General features: G+C 37.4%; 1 protein-coding gene across 3 annotated transcripts in view; it reads right to left on the bottom strand.

The window, feature by feature from the left end:
• Positions 1–20,670, bottom strand: part of LOC308702097 (NACHT, LRR and PYD domains-containing protein 3-like) — a 56,807-nt gene that overhangs the window by 22,272 nt on the left and 13,865 nt on the right. For 2 of the 3 annotated variants that reach the window (XM_081384742.1, XM_081384743.1), the window contains exons 2-9: positions 17,295–18,242; positions 13,896–14,018; positions 8,573–10,507; positions 8,015–8,194; positions 5,618–5,791; positions 3,064–3,225; positions 2,716–2,889; positions 361–534 (exon numbers count right to left, since the gene is read on the bottom strand). In XM_081384742.1, the coding sequence (XP_081240868.1) occupies positions 361–534; positions 2,716–2,889; positions 3,064–3,225; positions 5,618–5,791; positions 8,015–8,194; positions 8,573–10,507; positions 13,896–14,018; positions 17,295–18,187 (3,815 nt within the window). In that variant the 5' untranslated portion in view covers positions 18,188–18,242. The remainder of the gene's footprint in view (positions 1–360; positions 535–2,715; positions 2,890–3,063; positions 3,226–5,617; positions 5,792–8,014; positions 8,195–8,572; positions 10,508–13,895; positions 14,019–17,294; positions 18,243–20,670) is intronic. The other variant, XM_081384744.1, reaches the window with a different exon arrangement.

The following is a 20,670-nucleotide window of genomic DNA, read 5'->3' on the forward strand; positions in this document are numbered from 1 at the left end:
TGTCTGAAAATGGATTATCACTTTTGCAAAGTTAGCTCACTGGAGTGAGAGACCAGAGGGCAGATAATTCTGTTTGATCTTAAAGCCTTCCAAGCATTCCACAAGACTAAATAAAAACTTGATTTAGACAAATGATCTTGTTCAAAAGTAAATACTCTTGGTTATTTTTAGTATCTGTTTCCTCCCCAAGCATCAATGACTTTTTGTGATACTTGTCATTAACATGTAATCATCACCTGTATCAGAATAGACACACATTTACATTTGTCCACAACAAGTACCGTCTGTACCTAGAAAAATGATAACAGTAAAGCTGCCCACTGTACTTATCAAAATTGAGTTGAATACCCCCTTAATTACCTCAGTATGTTGAGTTGACATTGTGTACTATTCAGTCCAGCGCACAGCAGCTTCACTCCTGAATCCTGCAGGTCATTGTTACTCAGGTCCAGCTCTCTCAGGAGAGAGTTTGATGATTGTAAAGCTGAAGCCAGAATTTCACAGTGCTGATCAGTGAGATTGCAGGCCGTTAATCTGAAAAATGTGACTTTGGTTAAAAGGCATGCTGGTATACACATCAGATTTCAAGAGAACATTGATTAACCAGCTTCACCATAAAAGATAATCATACCATTTTAACAGCAGGGTATCACAATACATTTCTAGTATCAGTATATCATGCAGCACTAGACGATGACATAAGCGGGATAATATATGGCTAGGTGTGTATTATACTATTTTATTGCACTTTGCTTCATGTCAAGTGGTACTTTGCCTTAAAATTGTGTAATGCACTTCTAGTCGAGGATTATAAATTACAAATGGCAATATGCAAATTACTGTAAAAGAATTTTGTGTCTCTCTTCACATGCAGTTATGTCAGCTTTGTACATCACTGTTAAATTACTGGCTGTTTGTTATAAATATAGGTTGGGCTATTTGAGCAGTCTTTTTTGTGAGAACCAAGAAAATCTCTCTTGAAAACACAGAGCAGACATGATGAATGTACACAGAAGATATGATGATTGTTACTGTTCAGTATATAAAGTACCTTCTATATCCATATAAATGATAACAGTAGCCGCGTTTCCATTACCCTTCAAATTGCGCAAAATGAAATTGCGAATTGAAAATACGCTTAATGGAAACACGTCAATTTCGCAAAAACTCCCATTTATCACAAAAACGTTTTTACGCTCTCATGAGGTGGTTTTTCAGGCAATTCGAAAAAGGAATATTTCGCAAAACTGCAATGGAAACAGTTTTTGCGCATTTACAGTCACCTGACTTAGAAGACGCAGTGTGTTTAAAGTCCATGTATAGCTACGCAAATAATAATAATTTTATATTATTTTATTATAACATTTAATAGGCTATATTTAGAAGACGCTTTTATGCAAAAAAGGAACAAAGCTGAGCGTTGAGCGCGCACTGCATGACGAGGCGCGGCCGCGAACACTTGCATTTTCCTATCAACAGTGGAAACAACTTAAAATACTCTATCATTTCTGGTCAGACAGAAAATAATAATACATTATTCTCAACCACTTTTATTTGTGTAAACTCACAATAATAAGAAAACGCTGTGCTTTTGTAAAATAAAAGAAACAATCAGACGCACTTTCATGATCTTCGTAAACTGGAGCGCGAGAACTGAAACAAAATATAGCCTATGTAGGCTAAAGCTTTAAATGTCCACTTTAAAACGAACAAATTCGAATCGAAAGCTAATACCTTCTGATTATGTAGGCTAATCCGTATGAAAGTTGCATTTCTCTCTAAAAGCGCATCTGCTTAACAGCGGAGATGGAGATGTGATTTTAGCCGACACTTAGAAAACAATAGTTTATTAATTATATTAATGGCTCTTCTCATTCAGCACTGCGGGAAAGACATCAATTCCAGTTTATAATTTGGCCTTAGAAAACCAGTCAAATCGACATGTTTTCCATATTAATTTGTGAATATTTTAAATGTTTAATAAAGGGGCAAATAGTCATAAACAAAGCACAGCAGTTGTGTGTAGCCAGTTCAAATTAAAATTTTGGTGTTCAACTTTGCGTTTTAAAAAGACAACAACCGTTCATTTTTCGTTTTTCAATTAGGGGTTAAAAAAGGAAAAACAAATAGACACAAAAGTAGCCTACATGGATCGTTTGGACAGAATACGAGACAGAATTCTTTATTAAATTCATAAAAGAAACAATAATTAGCCTATAGGAATACTGGATTCTAAATCTCAAAGAAATGCCACAATCGGAGCAGAAATGAGGGCGAAACACCCAGAAGAAACTCCTTATATGATTCGTTCGGGGGTCTTTCCCTGTCATTAATGCTTGGATAACACGCCACGTCTCCTTCCATTAATAATAATAATGTCTAATGCGGTGGCTGTGATATTATAACCAACGTCTGTTGCCGTGATTTTTGGAATGACTTCTCGCGAGAGAAAAAAAAGACGTTTTAGTCGCATAACATCGGTTAATGGAAACGCCGTCATTTCGCAATAGTTTTTTATCGATATTTAGATAATAGCGCAAAACATTTGCGCGAATCTGTAATGGAAACGCGGCTAGTGAAGCTACCCACTGTACAAAAATGAGTTGAATAGAGCACATTTACATTTGTCCACACCAAGTACCCTCTGTATCCAATGATAACAGTGAAGCTGCCCACTGTACTTATCAAAATTGAGTTGAATACCCCCTTAAATACCTCAGTATGTCAAGTTGACATTGTGTACTATTCAGTCCAGCACAGAGCAGCTTCACTCCTGAATCCTGCAGGTCATTGTTACTCAGGTCCAGCTCTCTCAGGACGGAGTTTGGTGATTGTAGAGCTGAAGCCACAATTTCACAGTGCTGAGCAGTGAGTTTACAGGCTGTTAATCTAAAGAATGTGACTTTGGTTAAAGGCATGCAGGTGTCCGTCCACATCAGATAAAAGAACAAGCTGGTTGACAATTCACTCTCTGTTCTTTACAGCAGGAAGGTGCAGCAATTAAAATATAATAAGATACACATCAGACAGTATGATTCTTAACATGCATTCTTTTTAACATACTTGAGTTTGTGCAGATGTTTGAGTGTATCAGAGAGTAGCTTCAGTCCTGAATCTCCTGGGTGATTGTAGCTCAGATCCAGCTCTCTCAGGTGTGAAGGGTTTGAACTCAGAGCTGATGCCAGAACAGCACAACCTTCCTCTGTCACCTTGCAGCCAGATAATCTACAACAACAGTAAGTGTTAATGTTAGTGTGCTTTATTTTTTACAAAATATTTTAGATTTATTTCTATGATTTGTGATACAGCAGCAGGGAAAAAGGATATGGGATGCAGAGGGTCCTGCAGAACCCCTTATACAGGACTGTTAATACAACACCGAAAAAATGCAGGAACAAATCAATACATTTTAAGTTGTGACTAAGACATTTAAATGTTGTTAGTGGGCTGTAAATCTGATTTCATTAAAAAAATAAAAAAATAAAAATCAGATTCAAGCTTCAATATTGGACCACTGTTTATGATAAAACTGGGTTCTTAATATATGTCATATAAGTGCAAAATCTGTAATTTTTTATATTTAGAATAGAATAATTAAGTTATTTCATATTCACTAACATCTGCTCCGGTTTATTTGTGTTCACATAGCTTCACTGAACAGCGTCCGTTAGAGCTCTTAGTACAAAAGTGTGCATATTTTGAGAAATATTTATTCATTATTACCGTTGCAAAATATTTTGTCATACAGAATACAATTTCTTTTTATTTCACACTGAATTATGCAATCTGAAGAGCTTAAACAGCATACACTGCAAGTTCTGTCTCTCCTCTTCCTGGTTTGCATCAGTTATGATCTTAGCGCTCTCTCACTCTCATCATAGATGATGATATTCCAGCCCTTTTGCATGACTCTGTCCTGTACACTTCTTCCTTTGCAGCTCAGTGAAGAACAAACCCAGAGAAATATTTCTACACACGAAACAATAAGCTAATAAACACACAATTACAATGGTATATGGTGTGTGTGTGATTTTCATGGGATTTGGGGTATAATCATATGAATAAAGAGCGTTTACATTACACCAAGCAGTTTTGTCGAATAGCTCAATATAAAATGCTAAATATTACATTTTAATGACATTATATGACTAAAATCCGCATTAAGAAGTTTTTATGCTTGAGCTTATATATCTCCATTTTAATAACAGTCTGAGTAATTCTGAGTCTTGAACTGTAAACTCAAATGTTGGCTTTCTACATATATGTTGGTTGTGTGTCTATTCAGAATGACTTCTGAGCAGCAGCCTTTTTATTTTGGGTATGTCATTTATGCCCCACTTGCCAAAATGTGGGGTGACAGTTAAAGTTTCTCTTTTGTTGGCAAACAAAACACGCAGTGTTAGTGCATGCACAAGAATAATGTTAAACTTAAAATCACAAAGTATGACCTCAGTTTGTTATTATAATATTAATGTACATTCAACACTCTTACAGTGTAATTGAATTGCAATTGTAATGTCACCATTGTGTTTGATCTTTTGAAATAAGAGTTCATTGTACCATAAAAAAAAAAAAAGTGAGCTTTAGACTTAAAAAATTTCTCCAAAACTACTCTTTTTCCATTTCTGCTACATTGCGATATTACACTGTTGCAGATATTTGCATCTGACTGCCTCCACACAGCGCCTACTTTAACTTTAACTGCAACTTTTGAAGTAGTTTTTACATAGATTAAGAAGTCTGGTAAGATTGGCAGATGTTGTGCTAATATGGCTCATTATGAGGATGTTGGAAATGACACCCTGTCAAACCCAAATGTTAACAGTATTGTATCACATTGCGTCAAAAACAAATATAAACCAGTTATAATCAATGTCGCGGTCCACACTTGATGCGGACAGTAGACAGATGTAGCATGTTTTCATGACGTCCAGGATCGCACCACAGGATTATATGTTTGTTTGGAGCATTTCACTGCAGATTGTTTGTTTTAAATGAGGCAGAGTTTAATTGAGAATTCACAAAGAACAATTATTGAACGCTGAAGCAGTTAAATATATTGGATCTGACAGGAACTATATTGCAAAGTGTTAGTAAACAATTTCATAATCTTTCTGTAAATAATGGTCATTATTTCATATGGAAAAAGTTTTCAAAAACTTTGCATCCAAAAGTGGGCAGCATTTATACTTGTTCCTATGCAATGACATTAGCTAATCATTTTAGACAGAGGGTTTAAAATAATATAAATAATATTTTTTGCAAATATATGATTTTTTTTTACTAACTTATAAACATTATAACATGAATCTCAAACAACATAAAAAAAAAAGTTATACTATGGCCATTTTATTTAGGCTCCAAATGTCATATAAACTTACATTAGACCATTATGGAAATCTTAAGATGATTCTTATCTTAGTTAAAAAAATAAAAATAAAAAAAAAACCTGGGAAGTAGCACATTAAAATATATCTTAAAAAATAAATAAAAAACATTATCTTTCAGGCAATACTGTCAATGTGAAATACTTCATACATTCATCTTCTTAAACATTCTAGAAAGTGAACTGTACTTGGACATTTACATATAGAATGAATCAATGTGAGAAACAAACCTCAGTATGTTGAGTTGACAGTTTGGACTCTCCAGTCCCTTACAGAGCAGCTTCACTCCTGCATCCTGCAGGTCATTGTTAGTCAGGTCCAGCTCTCTCAGAGTGGAGTTTGAAGATTGTAGAACTGAAGCCACAACTTCACAGTGTTGATCAGTAATATAACAGGCTGTTAATCTGAAAAAGAAGAGCTCTGCTTAAAAGGCATGCTGGTGTCTCCATAAGTTTTCAAGTAAATAAAAAAAAAAAAAAAAAAAAAAAAAAATTCCTTTCCCTTTGAAACATCACTTATCAGGCTTATGCTACTCTGAATAATGTCTGAACTTCGTATTTTGAGCACTCCTTGCGTTGTTGTTGTTGTTTTTGCCTCTTTTAGATGACTCGCTTATTTAGTCCTAATTTGTAAGTCGCTTTGGATAAAAGCGTCTGCTAAATGACTAAATGTAAATGTAAAATGTAAATACAGTGCAGAAAATATTCGTCAAACCTCCATTACAAATCTACACACAGAGCAGTGCAGACAGCACATGAATGCCAAATTCAGTTCTCCTTCTCTTGAGCTTAAATGGACATGTTGAGTCAAAATTGAGTCAAAATGTCCGTCTCTGCGAGTATCCTCGTAAACACAGTCTGTTATGTGTTGTAAACAATTGTGAAAGAAAGCGGATGCATGTTATATTAGGTCCGTGCATTTGTATTAAAGGGACAGCAGCCTAATATACCCACAGCTGTTTGTGTCACCAATGGTGATTAAACAACAAAAGAGAAAAAGAAAATTACTTTTGTAGCTTTAAAAAAAGATAAACTGTATTAATTGATTAATTAATTAATTAATTGTATTAGTTATTTTTCATTTAGACAGTGAAGACATTTGATAATTCAATGTATGTGCATGAATACTTTTAGATTTACCTGAAAAACAAAGCACTGCTTATTTCAATTGTATCTTTCTTCTATTGTGTTAATCTATTCTTGTAATTTGTTTATAATTTTCTATGCAGATTCACTCCTCTACATAATCACCCCAATTATTCTAGAATTATTAATTCTTTTCAAATAGAGCTATTCAAATCATCTGGTGAAATTGTTTTATATCACAATATACATCGCAGAAAAACAAAATATCGCAATGTAAGTTTTTTCCAGTATCGTGCAGCCCTAGTCTCCATCTACCATTGTTTGATTTAATGTTGCGCTTTTTAAGACTTAAAACTTATCCATTACCTCCTCTGACATAAGCATTATGTTTGCCAATGTTGAACATTGTACAAGAGAAAGACTTTTTCTGTTTGTTTTAGAGTTTAAAATGCCTGAATTTCTTGAGCAACAGAGCTATCCTTCATTTCAATCATGAAATATGACAGATTCATCAATCTTTCAGGGCTGACATTGGCATTGATACTTGTTCCTATGCAAAGACATTAGCTAACCATAACAGTGGACATTTTTGACAAGTCTTAAAGGAGCTGTGGTACTAAAACTGACCGATTTAGACAGGTTTAATATAATGCAAATATAAGGCCGTTTCTCAATATGCGTTCTTGTCTGTACTTGTGTTCTTGTGGACTTGTGAAACGTCATCAGTCGCTGCCCAAGTACTGTCCCAATACACAAGTTTGCATTTTGGCAAGAACGGTTAAAAATCCCGGAAGTGTTCTTGACACGCCTATTTTACCTAGGATGCATAGGTTGGTAACTTGTGTGAACTTGACGGCAGAAATATCCCAGCATTCATTTCGGCATTCGAGGAAAGAGAGGCAGGTCAATACAGCAAGTCGTTTTTTTCTACAATTCCGTACGCTATTTCATCACTAAATTCACGTCTGAGAACATATGATGCAAGAAATCAACTGTGTAGATTTCAAATATTGGCATTTTTACGAAAATTTATGGCGAATCGAAAATGTGCTAAAACGTTTTCGGAAGTGAGAATCTTCATAAGCGTAGCTTTATTGTTATGAATATACATTACATTGTAGTGTACAGTTGTAGAGTAATCCCTTGAGCTGAGGGTAGGCTTGGGCGATAAAGCCTGGCTGTTATCGTCAATATTCTCGTTATGATTGGGTACTGCAGACGGCGTCTGTGCGGCGGTATTATTGCGCAATACCAGCAAGAACACATCGTCTCAAAGTGTCAGCAGCGTTCTGTGTGCTCGTCGCCTTGTGAGTTCATTCTTCCAAGAACAACTAGCAAGAGAGTTCTCCCCAAGAACACAAGTCTGTTCTTTGCATTCTTGATTTTGAGAAACACCCTACTTTTGGTGCAAAAAAAATTACTTAATTTTATTTAATTTCACAATAAACATGTTATGCCATAAAATTCTTCTTCTTATGTATTCTAGAAGGGTAATTGTACTTGAATATGAACATATTGACTGAATCAATGTGAAAGCCAAACCTCAATATGTTGAGTTGACAGTTTGGACTCTCCAGTCCCTTACAGAGCAGCTTCACTTTTGAACCAGACTCCTTCAGGTCATTGTTACTCAGGTCCAGCTCTCTCAGGGGGGAGTTTGGTGATTGTAAAGCAGAAGCCACTATTCCATAGTGCTGATCAGTGAGATTACAGGCTGTTAATCTGAAAAAGGAAAACTCTTTGAAAAAGGAAAACCCAAAAAACATGCAAAACACGTGAATCACTTACTTTCACATGGGAATCGTGTTTTTTGAACATTTCCCACGTGAAATCTGTGATAACGTGGAAAACATGGGAAATCTATGGGTTGTTTTTTTTTTTCTTTAAGGGTGGTTATTTTTTTAGTAAAAATCTATTTTAGATCAAGTCAAAGTAAAAATCTATTTCATTAAAATAAAAGTATTAATTTGGTTGAAAATTAAAACAAGATTTGCTGCAAAAACACAAGTCCAGAGAATACTCATCAAACCTCCATCACAACTTATTTCACATTATGTTTACATATTACATATTGTAATATTCTTAGATCTACACACTTACACAGCTTTTCTGCAGTTTCTCACAGCGGGTAACAGCCTCCATTTCCCCTCTTTTGATTTGATGTTCTTCATGAAGTCTAACTCATCTAATGCCTCCTCTGACATCAGGATCATGTTCGCCAATGTTGAGCATTGTGCAAGAGAAAGAGTTTTTCTTTTTGTTTTAGAGTTTAAAAATGCCTGCATTTCTTTAACAACAGAACTATCTTTTATTTCAATCAAGCAGTGTGACAGATTCATCCATCTTTCAGGACTGACATTGTTTTTTTGACCTCGTTTGAGGTTTTGGATTATTTTCTTGATGCTCTCTGGGTTGTTCTCTGTGTGAATCAACACATCCTGTAAGAGTCTCTGGTTGGATTCCAGTGAGATGCCATGAAGGAATCGAAGGAAAAGATCCAGGTGTCCATTTTCACTCTTCAAGGCTTTATTCATTGCTTCCTTCAAAAACACATCCAGAGGAACATTTTCACGCCGAGTTGTGGACATTCCTGTGAGGAACATTTTCAGAACTTCACTGTTCTTGTGTAAATAGCAGGAAAACACATACAGTGCTGCAAAAAACTCCTGAAAGCTCAAATGTACAAAGCTGTAAACCTTCCTGTGATAAATCACAGATTCCTCCCTAAAGATCTCAGTGCAAATCCCAGAATACACTGAGGCGTCAGTGACGTCTATGCCGCTCTCTCTCAGGTCCTCCTCATAAAACATCACATTGCCCTTCATCAACTGATTGAAAGCCAGTTCAGCAAGTTTCACAATCACGTCTCTGTTGGACTGCAGGAGTTTATCTGGATCTCTCTCTTCATACTTCTGGTTCCTCATATGAGTTTGAATGAGGAGGAAGTGGATGTACATTTCAGTCAGAGTTTGAGGGATTTCTGCACTGAGATCTTGTTTCAGGATGTTTTGAAGCACAGTGGCTGAGATCCAGCAGAAGACGGGTATGTGACACATGATGTGGAGACTTCTTGCTTTTCTGATGTGTGAGATGATTCTGCTGGCTTGATGCTCATCACTGATTCTCTTCCTGAAGTATTCCTCCTTCTGAGGGTCATTGAATCCCTGAATTTCAGTCACGCGGTTGATGTAGTTTGAGGGGATCTGATTGGCTGCTGCTGGTCTGGTGGTGATCCAGATGAGAGCAGAGGGAAGCAGATCTCCTTTCATTAGGTTTGACATCAACACACCCACTGATGAAGACTCAGTTACATCAGAAACTTTCTCACTGTCTGAAAATTTCAGTGTCAATCTGCTTTCATCCAGACCATCAAAGATGAACAAAACTGTACATTCATCATAAATCATTGAGTCCAGATCTCGAAGTTCAGGATGAAAGTCCAGCAGAAGTCTGTGAAGACTGTACTGATGATCTTTAATCAAGTTCAGCTCTCTAAATGGAAGCACAAACATAAAATCTACATCCTGATTGGCTTTTCCCTCGGCCCAGTCCAGAATGAACTTCTGCACAGAGACGGTTTTTCCAATTCCAGCGATGCCTTTAGTAAGAACAGTCTTGATTTGGTCTTTCTTCTCTCTTCTCTTCTCCTCATATCCAGGTTCTGGTGAAGGATCAAATATGTCATTGCAGTTGATTGGAGTGTCTTGGAGTGTCTTGTAACTTTTCTCCATCTGTAGCACTTCATGTTCTTCATTCACTCCTTCACTCTCTCCCTCTATGATGTACAGCTGTGTGTAAATCCTGTTCAGGAGGGTCTGATTCTCTTGTAGTTTGATTCCCTCAAAGACCCTCTCATATCTGTTCTTCATGCTGGTTTTGTGCCGGTCTTTGACTCTCTGAAGATCATCATGCACTGGTTGGTGAGAATTGAGCTGTAGCGCTGCTTCTGTGTCATGATGACTGATGTGTTTCTGACAGGAGGAGGATGTGCTGGTCTGATAGGACACATATCTGATCTGGTCAGATCTCACACCACTGAAAAGACATTAAAACAAACAGAAAAGATATTTAGCAAAATAGAGAAAATATTTAAATATCTTTAATATTGAAAGATGGTATTTAAAATCATACCACAACCACAATGATAAAGAAGTGTTTGTTTAATAAACCTCTTTTACATGTAATAAACCTATTGTGGCCAGTTGATTTCCTGACATAAAGCTCCACGAGGTTCTGTTCCCCTCCAATATTGCACAATTTGTACATCTCCCCCCTTACAGAACAAATATATATGGCAATATACTACAAAATATAATGCGATATATTACATAATACATTTCCATATATGGGAAACTAGTGCTTATATTTTTCAATATACCGCAATATATCCATTGGCCATGTATGGCTATATATTGATACATATAAAACTGAGTAAATGTGTAAATGTGTCTTTAGCCCTATTCGGACAGGACTAGTTTTCAAGGGGGACGTTAGAGAAATTTGTGTTTCACAGATGTACTTTGTGATTTTGATCATGTCATGATCTGTGTTTTTCTCACACAACTTTTGCCAAAAATTCAATGGAAAATTACCTACTGTTTTTCGGCAAACTGAACGTTCCTCTGAGAAATCGAATACTATCAAATGTGAATGTCAATGATTGCTATTATACTACTAACGCTTCTCCTCATTTGCATGCTTTCATTTCATTTCAACATAGATGGTATCTGACAAAAAAAAAAAAAAAAAAATAATTATAAAACTGATATATAGAGCCAAATCGTGGAAACTGCGAAGACTGGCCATTTTAATATCAGTGTCAGGTAGGATGTCTCTGCTCACTTATGTGGGTTTATTATAAAGAGAAACTTCTATAAAATTACACAAAGTTTATTAAATAGGGTTTTAATAATAAATAAAAGTTATATCCATAAGTAATTCATCAAAAAAAAAAAAAAAACATATACTTCATCCATGATGCATGCAAGCATAGCAGATTTCCTTCTATAATCGGTGCATGAAATCACAGACATCAGGTGATAAGAATTGTAACTCAAACTCAGCGGTATACAGCACATAATGGTAAGTACTTTATCACTATTTTGTTCTACTCACAAGCCGGTGCATTAGTGAACCGACTGAAGTATCCTGTCTGATTCAGACTAAAGTGACTGACACTGTTCACCAAACCAAATTCATCAGGAAAGTTCTTTGATTAAAGGGTAACTCACCAAAATGCAACCTAGGCTCTTTTTGTTAATCTACTCAAGGCAAACTTTCGTTTAAAAGCATAATTAGAATGCAAACGCCACTTTTAAGTTTGACCGTATTTTCGTTTTAGGTTAAAATGCCTCATGAATGGGAGTGAATGTGGCACTTTTATGATTTCATTACAGTTATACTAGATCTTCAAATTAGACCAATATAAGTCAATTAATGAAATATTAGTAAATTAATAAAACAATATAAGTTGGACCAAACTAAGACAATTAAATACTAGATGTACCGCATGGCAGTACAAAATATGACCGCCGCTCAGGCCTGCACTGGCTTTCCACAAAAATAAATGACGTGGAGAAATTTGGCTGTATTGCGTGTTTATGTATATACCTAAAAAAAGTAGTAGTATGTGCATGTCTGTCTGTGTGTGTGTGTATGTGTGTGTGTTTGTGTGTGCGCATGTATGTTTTTATGTGTGTGTGTCTGTGCATGTGGATTTGTATGTGTGTGTATGGGTGTGTGTCTGATGTGTGTCTGTGCGTGTGGATGTCAGTGTGTGTGCATGCTTGCGTTTGTTTGTATTCCTGCATGTGTGTGTGTGACGGTATCATCCTAAACCAGCAACCCTTCGCTCAACAGCACCATCTACAGGCCGATGAGTGTACAGTCACTAAATGTGCACATAAATGAATTTATTTTATACCCCCCCATGGATGAAATTCTACGAAACTTAGCATACCCCCAGAGGATGTCAAGTTAATCATACACATGAAATATGGTGCAGTTCTGAACATCTCCACTGAAGATAGGGGCGATTAAAGCAGAATAATATTGCATTTTCATTTTTTATGGGAGGTGCGCAAATCACAAATGAGTGATTATGGGCTAGGTTGATGTGGGCCCTTAAGACCAACATACCATAAAAATTTCTTCATCCTCGGTTCCACGGTTCAAGTAGTTATTTAGGAAAAACTGCATTTTTTGGGTTTGGGGGGGCCCAGCGGGGGGGGGGGGGAGTGGCCCCCGGGGACCAAACGAAATTTTTCCGTAAAAGTCTAGTGGGGCTACATGCCCACCAAATTTCATGTTCCCCGGTGTTTCGGTGTCCCTGGTATCGTTGACGGAAAATTCAGTAGATTGACGGGAAAAAAAAACTAAAAAACTTTGACAATCGATTATGGGCTAGGTTGATGTGGGCCCTTAAGACCAACATACTTTGCAAATTTCTTCATCCTCGGTGCCACGGTTCAGGTAGTTATTTAGGAAAAACTGCATTTTTTGGGTTTGGGGGGGCCCAGCGCGGGGGGGGGAGTGGCCCCCGGGGACCAAACGAAATTTTTCCGTAAAAGTCTAGTGGGGCTAGCCTGGCAAGCCAGACCTACATCAAGATGTTAGGTCTGGAAACTCACCATAGACGCGGTTTAATCCGAGGGGCGGGATAAACGGCTGTCTTTCAAATTCCCTCTGCACGCAATAGGACAGCGCTTCAACCAACCAGAGCGTTTTCCCAACAGCGGAGCTTATTTGATAGATTCAACTTTTGCATATCTGGCCGGCAAAACGACGAACACATCTTCCTTTTTTTAAGAATGCCGTTCTTTGCTCTTTTCTCAAAGAAAAACTTAACTCAGAGTCCTCCAGAGTCGCGGCCAAAGCCGATTCGAAAGACCGTTGTTCTCCAGCAGCCGTCATTCTTTGTTTTCAAGTGGCAGCCGTCGCAACTCTGTCGTCATATGTTAAGCCCGCCCCCGCCTACTCTATACACGGCGTGATTGGCCTGACCCAATTCAGGTTTTTGCAGCTAGAAGGTCTATTGAGAGTGTCTAGACCACCTGGCTGCGAAATACATTTTGCTGCCGCTAGGGTGCGTCTAGATTTCTAGGCTATAGTGGGGCTACATGCTCACCAAATTTCATGTTTCCCGGTGTTTCGGTGTCCCTGGTATCGTTGATGGAAAATTCAGTAGATTGACGAAAAAAAAAAAAAAAAAACTTTGACAATCCCTACATGACCGCTTTCGCTAGCTACGCTAGCGGCGGTCATAAATAGTAAATTGATTAAATTTAATAGAATGATGTAAGAAGATTTAGTTTGACAAACCTAAAAAAGTTGATGTAATCCAACTAAATTGTGTTGACCCAAAGTAAATTAAATCGAGTTTAAAAACATTCATAAATTTTTAAGTGTACATGAATATACTCACACAGGGTCAAAGGGCACGGCTTCATTACAGAGATCAGTGGGGTGAATCATGTATCTGTTACTCTTCATAGACACACATCTGGATACTGGAGATGCTGCCATCTTTCTCTTCCTGCTGATGATACTGAGGAAAAGAGAGAAATATTTCAGATCATTTCTGAAGCCAGAAAAATATACCACATTTACCTATTTGCTATTAATAAAATTTAAGAGCTATAAACAAAAGGTTGTGATGGTAATGTTGAGGACAAATTTAACCACTAATTCTTCAATTGCTTTGCCTTTGTAAGCCCATGTCTCTTCCTGACTTTTCTTTTTTAGAGTGAGCCAAAGTATCCAGCATGTGGACATTATGCAAATATGTTTCATGGTGACGTAGCTACATCATGGATAGGGGTGTGACAGATTGTAGTTGATACAGACAAGGCCCCACAGTTCTGCATGCATGCGATTCGTGGCTTAACTTCAAATATTAACCAGTTCATCATTTGCAAGTGTTTAAATCCTGGCAATTTAAACATCCAAGCAATTTTGAGTGCAAGAAGAGGCAAAATAGAATTAAATTCGGCACTAATGCGGTTTCAATGCTCACACTCCTGAAGCGCGCAGAAAGAGAGCACGTCTCAGATAGCGCGTGAACACCAAATTCAGTTCTCTTTCATGTCTCCTTGCACTTTAAGGGAGACACACACAAAAGTATCTAAAAAAACTCGATGCGAAAGAGAACTGAAGCACATGCGTCTTATAGTGCTTCTACATGATCAAATACACACAAAAATGTGTCAAAAATGCCTATCACTGTTCGTATTTATGTAAACACAATCGGTTATGTCTTAGGTGAAAGTAAACAGTTGGGGTAATATACAGTGTCATATCAGATCTGTCCATCAGGTCTTAAAGTGACAGCAGCCTAATAACCCTGGTGCTGTCTGTGTCATTAAATCAAACAAGAGAGAAAAAAAACCTTACTAGCCGTGTTTCCATTATAAATTTGCACAAAACATTTGCGATATTTTCTAAATGTTGATAAAAAACTACTGCGAAATGATGGCGTTACACCAGGTGACTTGTAAATGCGAAAAAACTGTTTCCATTGCAGTTTTGCGAAATATTCCTTTTTCGAATTGCCTGAAAAACCACCTCATGCGAGCAGAAAACCTTTGATGGAACTTGTTGTGCAAGTTACTTCCAAACTGTAATACATTATACATTACTTGTTACTGTTATTTAAAAGGAATTCTTTACCTTACAATATTACTGTCTCAGAATTGTAATGCGTTACATTACTCCTGTATTACTTTTGAGTTACTTTCACCAAAATAACTACAGAAGTGGAACTTTACATTCTAAAATGCCTAGGGCTGTAACGATATACGATATGAAACCGAAATCGCGACACTCAAATCCACGAACCTGTGTCGCGGTGTGAGAAGGCAGAATCGCGACACATCCCTTCCAACCCCCAGAGTTATCCTTCCCGTACAGATACAATGCTACATCTTTAAATTACTATTAGTATTATTTCAAGTTAACATAATAAAATACGTAGACCTACACCACAAAACTAGTTGAGGATAAATTCTTTAAAATTGGGCAATTCCAGCGTTATGGATGTGACATTTGCAGTAAAAACTTGAAATATAAATTCTCAGAAAATGCATTTAATACCAATATATTAAAACGTCTCTTTATATATCCATAGGCTACTCCCTTAAGTAAAGGAGTTCAGACATTAGAAAAATATCAGTCTACACATGCGTTTTATATTTAATATGAGGGAAATAGACATGCATGCATGCATGCGTGACACAAAATTTTTTAACTTTTAGGTAACAATTTTTTTTGTAGTTCTGTGAATTACACTAAGCAAACTAAAAGTAATACTACCCACCGGATGAAGAAGGGTTGGTTCTCCACATAACATAATATATTCATTTTATTAAATTTTTCGTGTTCGCATTAATGAGGAAAAAACAATGTTATGGATTTTTTTGTATTAATTGTATCTTAATTTTAATCAATGTTTCATCAACCAATTGCCTGGATTTAATAAATAAAAAGTAGACAAGAGATAATCAGGACACTGAGGCGCCGACACGTGAACTGGAGCTCGTCTCAAAAATGAACCGAAACTCAGCGCCTACTTGCCTCACAGACATGTCTTCTTTTAAATAGAACAATTCAAAACGAAAGAAAACAGACTGCTCTCTGCTTATGTAATTCGTATGAAATGTGCATTTCTCTCTGGCGCGTTCACTACTGCGAAGATCGTGAGTCAGCATCGTCAACTTCATCTTTGCAGCCGACACTGACACAGAAAACACTTGTTAATTAATAAACAATTAAAATGTCTCCTTGCTATATTTGACATATTCATAATCATAACTTTTGCCGGTTCTTTGTGACAGCTTTTAGGTGCTTTTATTGGCAGCGCGACCCTTACATTTTACATGAACGCGTCTCCACCGCATCAAAAACATGATTGCGTGATGAAAACATGATGAAAAACACCACCTAAACATAGCCTAACTGGTTAGAAAGAAAACACAGAACAAACAGAGTAATGCGCATACGTCCATCTCGCGAATGTAGGCTACAGTCTTCTACCATATTCTCCCATTAGCCGCTTTTCCACTGGCCAGCGCGAGCACAGAGACCGAAATCATGCCTCGCGGCACTCCTGTAAAACCTGCCCTAAACACGCCTTTACTGGACTATGTCACACAATACAAAGGTACTCCAGCAAGAGGGAGATGAATGAAATAAATCGCCATACAAATATATCAGAACCTGTAATTTAGTCTTTATTTACAAACTTGGACACCACACACGGCTACTGACTGACCACGAACAGGTAATAACTTACTTGCATTTTTCATTGCAGTCTTGCTGTTTTTTTCCAACAATTACATTTTGGACTAAAAGTGTGTTGTAACGCAAGCGTTACTGAACATGTACAGAGTAAAATATTACTGAAAATTGATTAGTAATGCCTTACACTACTGTGTTACAGCAAAAAGTAATATGTTACTGTAATGCATCACTTTTGTAACGTGTATATATATAGAGAAAACAGGATTTTCCTCTCTTCAGATCCCAATACCCTATTTCCATTCATCAAAATAACCTGGTTATTGGTTGAATTTTTATCAGTGGATAAAGCCAAACCCCGCTCTATAGTTTTCCACATTAGAAAAGCTTTTTACTCAGAAATTTGTCACCATACCAAGTCCAAGGGAGTGAGTGATTTATCTTGTTAAATAATTTCATTTCCAAATCCCCCCCCCAAAAAAATTTTTTTTGACATTTTTTAAATAGACTACATGTAAATTACATGTTTTGTTTTTTCAGTCGTCTATTCAGAATCGTGCAGCTCTAACAGATAGTGAATGATACTCACACAGAGTCAGGGGGTCCATCACTGAACATAGGGGGATGAAACATGGAGTTGTTACTCTTCATTGACACACCGCTGAATCCTGAAGATAGTTCATCATTGAGATTAGGGGGATGAAACATGGAGTTGTTACTCTTCATTGACACACAGCTGAATCCTGAAGATGGTCCATCACTGAACATAGGGGGATGAAACATGGAGTTGCTACTCTTCATTGACACACAGCTGAATCCTGAAGATGGTTCATCACTGAGATTAGGGGGATGAAACATGGAGTTGTTACTCTTCATTGACACACAGCTGAATCCTGAAGATGGTTCATCACTGAACATAGGGGGATGAAACATGGAGTTGTTACTCTTCATTGACACACCGCTGAATCCTGAAGATGGTCCACCACTGAACATAGGGGGATGAAACATGGAGTTGTTACTCTTCATTGACACACAGCTGAATCCTGAAGATGGTCCATCACTGAACATAGGGGGATGAAACATGGAGTTGTTACTCTTCATGGACACACAGCTGAATCCTGAAGATGGTCCATCACTGAACATAGGGGGATGAAACATGGAGTTGTTACTCTTCATTGACACACCGCTGAATCCTGAAGATGGTCCACCACTGAACATAGGGGGATGAAACATGGAGTTGTTACTCTTCATTGACACACAGCTGAATCCTGAAGATGGTCCATCACTGAACATAGGGGGATGAAACATGGAGTTGTTACTCTTCATGGACACACAGCTGAATCCTGAAGATGGTCCATCACTGAACATAGGGGGATGAAACATGGAGTTGTTACTCTTCATGGACACATAGCTGGATACTGGAGATGCTGCTCTCAGAGAGTGAACAGACGCCTCCTCCTCTTTCTCCTCATACACACTCATTTTACAGGCAGGTTTCTGTTTCTCTTCTTCATAGAAGACAGATTTGATTTCAGGCCTGTATGTAGCAAGAAAAAACAAGAACAATACATTGAATTTTGACAATACATTTCTTGGGTTTTATTAGATGCTGGGCAGTATACCGGTTCATGCTGAATACCGGTTTTTATTTTTGTTATGATATGAATTTTTAATATACCGCAATACCAGTGTATGTCGCTTATACAACTTTCAGAACACAGCGCGACACTGTTTGAGAGGGGGTTTCTTATGGGATCAAAATCCCATCTAAAATTTTGTAGTCACGGATCAAAAAATAATAAGCGTGAATCAAAAATTTTGTAAAAATATATTGCACAAACTGAATTTTTTTTTTCAAAATGATCAGAAAAGCAAACAATGTGGTCACAGGTTAATATAATGTGTGAATAAAAATTAACAAGCATGAATAACACACTTTAAACAAAATTATTTTGCACAAAACTTATGTTCATGTTTTCTTAAAAAATGTTTTCCTCGGTTTTATTGCTCTGTACTTTGTGCTCTCTTGCATTTTCTGCTCATATTTTATTTTTTGTACACTTGTTCTTGTTTTTCTCTTCGCTCTTCTTTCCATGTTCTGCGCTTGCTTTTCCAAATGTTGCAGTTCGAGTTTCATGTAAATTAGGGTGGGCTTAATGCGTCATCATTGGTCCACCAGTTCTAGATTGACAGCTCCTCCTCTAGCCAATCAATCGAAGAGGGGAGTTGTCAAATTATTTAACTATTTTTTGATCCATGGCCGCAATACTTTAGACGGGATATTGATCTCATAGTCTCTTTTCACTGTTGCACTGTGGTGATGGCACAGCCAGAGATTGTCTTATATTAGGGAGATGAGAGAAAATGGAGAAAGTGTAATGGCTAACTTGGATCACATGATTCCGTTAGCATAACCTTTTTTGGCTAAAGGTTGCAGGCTTGTCATCTAGTGGCTTTGGCACAGCTGTATGTGTTACTAAGTGTGACGGTGAAGATGGATAGATTAAACTACAATTGATAGCTGTCAAATTCTATTACTTTATACCATGGTCTGGGTGAATACTCGATTCTGATTGGCTGCAGGGTGTCCGTTAAAAAGTGATTGAGGACACCTAGTCAAGGAGTTCTGGTGAAACTGACTGTTTACCGTTCGAAATTAAGAAATAAATGCGCTGGCTATATCAGCTGTGAGTAACCATAGCAACAGGCGGTCAAAGTATCCGTTTACAATTTATTGTATCAAAACAAAACTGAAGGGTTCTACGAGCTGAGCAGACTATAAATATCTCCGAAACCCCCCCCCCCCCCCCCTTATGAAAGTGGTTAGGACTAGAAGTGTGGAGAAGGGGTGGTGGGGGGATGCTGCTAAACTGTCAATGAATTGAGGTGAGACTGCTGAGTATATATATACACCTCTTATCGTTGATTGCTGAGTGCTCTCCACTCGTGTTAATTACCTGAACGTGCTCCTCCCGAACTTTGTTAATAAAACATAATTTAATCTTTCAATCTTGAAATACTTTCAATCTACTGCAGTATTTCTTATCTCAATCAGTAGAAAATGTGGTTAAAACCCAGTCATGCAAAAAAAAAAAAAAAAAAAAAAAAAAGAAAGGTTTTTCATATAAAGTAAATCTGGTATAATTTAGAAAAATACTGTGATATAAATTTTTGCTCATACCGCCAAGCACTACTAGATTATTCTAATTTCATAAACTTTCTGACCTGGTCTGTTTCATTTAACAATGTTTTTTTTCTATTGTGCATTGTGTAATAGATGTGCTAAGTGACGGGTATGCTAAGCCACACCCAATGTTTTGTACGTGAGTGGTCCGTAGTTGCTGAAGTACTCAGTAAAATAAGTGAAAAAGCAAAGCGTGTGTCTGTCGAGTCAGCCTCCTATCAAAATTTATTACAGTGGCGTTGACGATTAAAAGTTATTTTAGAGACTGTTAGTTGTAGAGAAACACTGTTGCACTTGTCGTTAAAGAAAGTAAAGTAAAGGAACAAGGCACGAGTGAAACGCTGCTAAGAGACGGATCTAACATGGCAGCGATACAGTTTGGCCGTGTGGATGAATAAAAGGAATCGAAGGAGGATATTGAATCGTTCATGGAACGTTTTGAACAGTGGCTGCTGGCAAATGACTCTGCAAGTGAGAAAAAGGTTAGTGTGTTTCTCTCCGTGATCGGGGCAGAGACGGACTGTTAAAGAATCTAGTCATGCCGACGAAGCCAAGTGAAATGTCCTATAATGTGCTGAAAGCAGAGCTGTTGGCCTCAACCATTAGTGATCGCGGAGCGTTTTAGGTTTCAGAAATGCAACCAAAAGGAAGATGGCGGATTACATTGTGGCTTTGAGACAGCTGTCAGTGAACTGTGAATTCAGACAGTATTTGAATGACGCGATTTGTGAGTGGACTAAATTCAGAGTCAATGCAACGCAAATTTCTGAGTCAGAAGGAT

This window comes from Scardinius erythrophthalmus (genome assembly GCF_964197995.2).
Source record: "Scardinius erythrophthalmus genome assembly, chromosome: 1".
Classification (NCBI taxonomy): Eukaryota; Metazoa; Chordata; class Actinopteri; order Cypriniformes; family Leuciscidae; genus Scardinius; species Scardinius erythrophthalmus.